At 47.0% G+C, this 4584-nt stretch overlaps 1 protein-coding gene across 1 annotated transcript; it reads left to right on the plus strand.

Annotated features, from left to right (window-relative positions):
- Positions 1–806: 806 nt before the first annotated feature.
- LOC139405611 (NXPE family member 3-like) lies at positions 807–3280 on the plus strand. The gene is made up of 5 exons (XM_071148018.1): positions 807–902; positions 985–1745; positions 2015–2085; positions 2188–2430; positions 2536–3280. The coding sequence occupies exons 1-5, from the start codon at positions 810–812 to the stop codon at positions 3084–3086; spliced, it is 1719 nt and encodes a 572-aa protein (XP_071004119.1). The 5' UTR covers positions 807–809; the 3' UTR covers positions 3087–3280.
- Positions 3281–4584: the final 1304 nt, after the last annotated feature.

A 4584-nucleotide genomic window follows, 5' to 3' on the forward strand; every position in this document is an offset into this window, starting at 1 on the left:
ATGTTCTCCCATCTCCACAGAGGAACTCTGGAGCTCTGTCAGAGTAACCATGGGGCTCTTGGTCACCTCCCTGACCAAAGCCCTTCTCCCCCGATTGCTAAGTTTTGCCGGGTGGCCAGCTCTAGGAAGAGTCTTGGTGATTCCAAACATCTTCCATTTAAGAATGATGGAGGCCACTGTGTTCTTGGGGACCTTCAATGCTGCAGAATTGTTTTGGTACCCTTCCCCAGATCTGTGCCTCGGCACAATCCTGTCTTGGAGCTCTACAGACAATTCCTTAGACCTCATGGCTTGGTTTTTGCTTTGACATGCACTGTCAACTGTGGGACCTTATATAGACAGGTGTGTGCCTTTCCAAATCATTTCCAATCAACTGAATTTACCACAGGTGGACTCCAATCAAGTTGTCGAAACATCTCAAGGATGATCAATGGAAACAGGACGCACCTGAGCAAAAATGTTGAGTCTTATAGCAAAAGGGTCTGAATACTTATGTAAATAAGTTATTTCTGTTTTTTCTAAAAACCTGTTTTCGTTTTATCATTATGGGGTATTGTGATGTCATTATGGGGTATTGTGATGTCATTATGGGGTATTGTGATGTCATTACGGGGTATTGTGATGTCATTACGGGGTATTGTGATGTCATTATGGGGTATTGTGTGTAGATTGATGAGGAAAACATTATATTTAATGCATTTTAGAATAAAGCTGTAACATAAGAAAATGTGGAGAAAGGGTCTGAATACCTTCCGAATTAATAAAGATTCCATTAAAATACCCTCCCTTTGGAACCCTAGACAGGAGTCATGTGGAATTGTCAGTCGAAATATGTCTGCATCTTCCTCCTGCTGGCTCTGTCAGGCCTCTTCTTCCTGTTCCGTAACATCAACATTCTGGAGGTGAGGACCTTGCTTCTATCACTATCTACCTGCATCAGCCTACACACCTCTCCCCTTTAGTGACCTCTAATCTCCTCCATAGTGGAAGCTCAACAGTACATTGGACTTAAGCAGCATCCACTCAGAGGGCTCTCCTCCTTGCCTCGATCGCAAGCTGAGCTTCTTCTGTAGCCACCTGGTCCAGGAGCCCTCTACCCAGGAGGCTCTGGAAGATTGTTCCCTCCTGGAGTCCATCGCCGGGCCAGAGCCTCTGCCCGTGACGACACCCCTGGACCAGACCAGTGACCCTGCACACAGTCTGTTTGCAATCCTTCCAGCAGGGGGAGGGAGAGAGAGGCACGTCGGGGACCAGCTAGAGGCTCTGGTCCTTATGAACGATTTTCAGGGGCGTCCCAAGAGCCGTGGCGGGGACTTCCTGCTGGCCCGGCTGCACACCCCAGAGTTGGGTGCGGGCGTTGCAGGACAAGTACTAGACCACTTGAATGGGACCTACTCTGCTATTTTTCCGTTACTCTGGGAAGGGTCTGTATGGGTGGAGGTGATACTGGTCCATCCTAGCGAGGCAGTTTCTCTTCTACGACGCTTACAAGAGGAACGGCTAAACTGGGTGCCTTCCAAGAGCCTGTTCCGTTCTGGATTATTGTCTGAGACCACCGAGTGTAACCTGTGTCTGCCGAACAACCAGCAGCCACTGTGCGATTACACAGACCCCCGTTCGGGGGAACCTTGGTTCTGCTACAAGCCCAAGCAGCTGGCTTGTGACACGCGGATCAACCACTTCAAGGCAGGCTCCCAGACATATCTGCAACATCTGACCAGCAAAGAAGCGCTGCTCTTCCAGAGGTTAGTAGGAGGTAAAACATAATGTGTGTGTGAATAAGGACTCGATTCAATCCGTAAGGCTGAAGTTCAGCGTTGTAGCACGATTTGACATTGAAAGGCAATGTTACCGCGGTAGCGAAGACTGCATTCACGGCCAATATGTCGGCTCAATGGGAAATTACCTTTTAATTTCACAGCTATAGTGATGAACTTGGGTGATTGAATCGAGTCCAAAGTGCACTGTCTGTTTCATCTTGTATGAATTCATGCTTCAGTATTTTTTTTTTTAGTGGCATCAACATCAACGTGCATATTCATGCAACGGGGTCTGACAGCGTCACTGTGCTGCCAAAGGAGAATGGTGGGAATTTTGCTAAAATTATTGCAGAGTGTGAAGAAAAAATTTGATTGTATCTGTAAAGTGATGGTAGCTTTGTGCATCACGGCAACTTCTGCATTTCAGACAAACCAGATGAGGAAAGCAGCAGTGTGGCGGCAGCACCTATCAGGACCCCTCCCCTCCCCTCCAGGACCCCTCCCTCTGGGTATTACTACCAAGGGTCATGGCGGGCGCTGGATGGTGTCATAATACGCCAGTTTAACGACCCCGCTGCCGTTATTCAGTGTCTGAAGGGCAAGCAGGTGTACATGTACGGAGACTCCACCGTTAGACAGTACTATGACTACCTCACCAGCTTTGTGCCAGGTGAGTGTTGTTTGCCAAACCTATTACATCTTACACCCGACTGTGTCTCAGGTGTGTAAAAATGATCTCTCTTTCTCTCAACATTAATCTCTCTCTCTCTCACAGAGCTGAAGAAGTTCAACCTTAGAAGTCATGTGAGAGCGGGGCCATTCATGGCAGTGAACATACCCAACAACATCCTGTTGAAGTACCGCTGTCACGGCCCCCCCATATTCTGGCCCCCTCTCAGTGTCAGTCAGCTGCACTATGTAGCTAATGAGTTGGATGGCCTGGCCGGTGGTTCAGACACTGTTGTCGTCATCAGCGTTTCGACCCATTTCAGCTTTTTCCCTCTGCAGGCCTACATTCGCCGACTGCGACGTATTCGAAGGGCGGTGGTACGCCTTCTGAACCGAGCTCCGGGGACCGTAGTAGTTGTGCGCTCTGCCAACCTGGACCAAAGGAAGGACAACTTCATCAACAGTGACTGGATCTTGACCCAGCTGGACAGGGTGCTCAAGGTCATGTTCAGGGATCTGGATGTGATGCTGCTGGATGCCTGGGAGATGACCCTTGCCCACAACCTCCCCCATGATCTTCACCCAGCCCCCCCCATCATCAAGAATATGATAAACACAATCCTCTCTGGTGTCTGCCCCCTATCATCAAGAACATGATAAATATTGAATAATGTAGTAACCAACAAAGTGTCCTTCTTCTTAGTTGTCCGTGTCTCTTTGATGACTTGTCATGTAGTCTGGAGCAGAAGGTTCCCTTCGTTCTGGAAGGTTCTGGTCCTTAAACGTTTTTGTATTTCTTCTTCCTGAAAAGTCTGACGAGACAAAATAAAGTTTGGGCTGTTTTTACTTGATTCTTTGAATGCCTTGAGTGTTTTTAAACTGTGCGGGTCTGACCACAAGGGTTAATGGCATCACAAAACAACCATATGACATTAGTTTTCCATATCTCCCCACTGACCATTCCCATTTACGTTCTTTATGTTAGAATTATTGTTCCATTATCCACTTTTTTGGACGTTAGAGTCTTTGGGCGGGCAAAAGTCTCTGGAGACAAAGGGACAGTCCTTTAGCCAACACTGGAGGGTAGAGAGAGTATTCCTAATTTACTGCTTAATTTCAAATCAAATCAAATTTTATTTGTCACATACACATGGTTAGCAGATGTTAATGCGAGTGTAGCGAAATGCTTGTGCTTCTAGTTCCGACAATGCAGTAATAACCAACAAGTAATCTAAGTAACAATTCCAAAACTACTGTCTTGTACACAGTGTGAGGGGATAAAGAATATGTACATAAGGATATATGAATGAGTGATGGTACAGAGCAGCATAGGCACATACAGTAGATTGTATCGAGTACAGTATATACATATGAGATGAGTATGTAAACAAAGTGGCATAGTTAAAGTGGCTAGTGATACATGTATTACATAAGGATACAGTCGATGATATAGAGTACAGTATATACGTATGCCTATGAGATGAATAATGTAGGGTAAGTAACATTATATAAGGTAGCATTGTTTAAAGTGGCTAGTGATATATTTACATCATTTCCCATCAATTCCCATTATTAAAGTGGCTGGAGTTGAGTCAGTGTCAGTGTGTTGGCAGCAGCCACTCAATGTTAGTGGTGGCTGTTTAACAGTCTGATAGCCTTGAGATAGAAGCTGTTTTTCAGTCTCTCGGTCCCAGCTTTGATGCACCTGTACTGACCTCGCCTTCTGGATGATAGCGGGGTGAACAGGCAGTGGCTCGGGTGGTTGATGTCCTTGATGATCTTTATGGCCTTCCTGTGACATCGGGTGGTGTAGGTGTCCTGGAGGGCAGGTAGTTTGCCCCCGGTGATGCGTTGTGCAGACCTCACTACCCTCTGGAGAGCCTTACGGTTGAGGGCGGAGCAGTTGCCGTACCAGGCGGTGATACAGCCCGCCAGGATGCTCTCGATTGTGCATCTGTAGAAGTTTGTGAGTGCTTTTGGTGACAAGCCGAATTTCTTCAGCCTCCTGAGGTTGAAGAGGCGCTGCTGCGCCTTCTTCACAATGCTGTCTGTGTGAGTGGACCAATTCAGTTTGTCTGTGATGTGTATGCCGAGGAACTTAAAACTTGCTACCCTCTCCACTACTGTTCCATCGATGTGATTAGGGGGGTGTTCC

The sequence above is a fragment of the Oncorhynchus clarkii genome, chromosome 3 (assembly GCF_045791955.1).
Source record: "Oncorhynchus clarkii lewisi isolate Uvic-CL-2024 chromosome 3, UVic_Ocla_1.0, whole genome shotgun sequence".
NCBI classification, from domain to species: domain Eukaryota; kingdom Metazoa; phylum Chordata; class Actinopteri; order Salmoniformes; family Salmonidae; genus Oncorhynchus; species Oncorhynchus clarkii.

Coding starts and splice junctions, on each gene's coding strand:
- LOC139405611 (XM_071148018.1), top strand. CDS start 810: ATGTGGAATTGTCAGTCGAAATATGTCTGCATCTTCCTCCTGCTGGCT. Junction 903..984: donor GTAACATCAACATTCTGGAG/GTGAGGACCTTG, acceptor TCTCCTCCATAG/TGGAAGCTCAACAGTACATT. Junction 2,431..2,535: donor CCTCACCAGCTTTGTGCCAG/GTGAGTGTTGTT, acceptor TCTCTCTCACAG/AGCTGAAGAAGTTCAACCTT.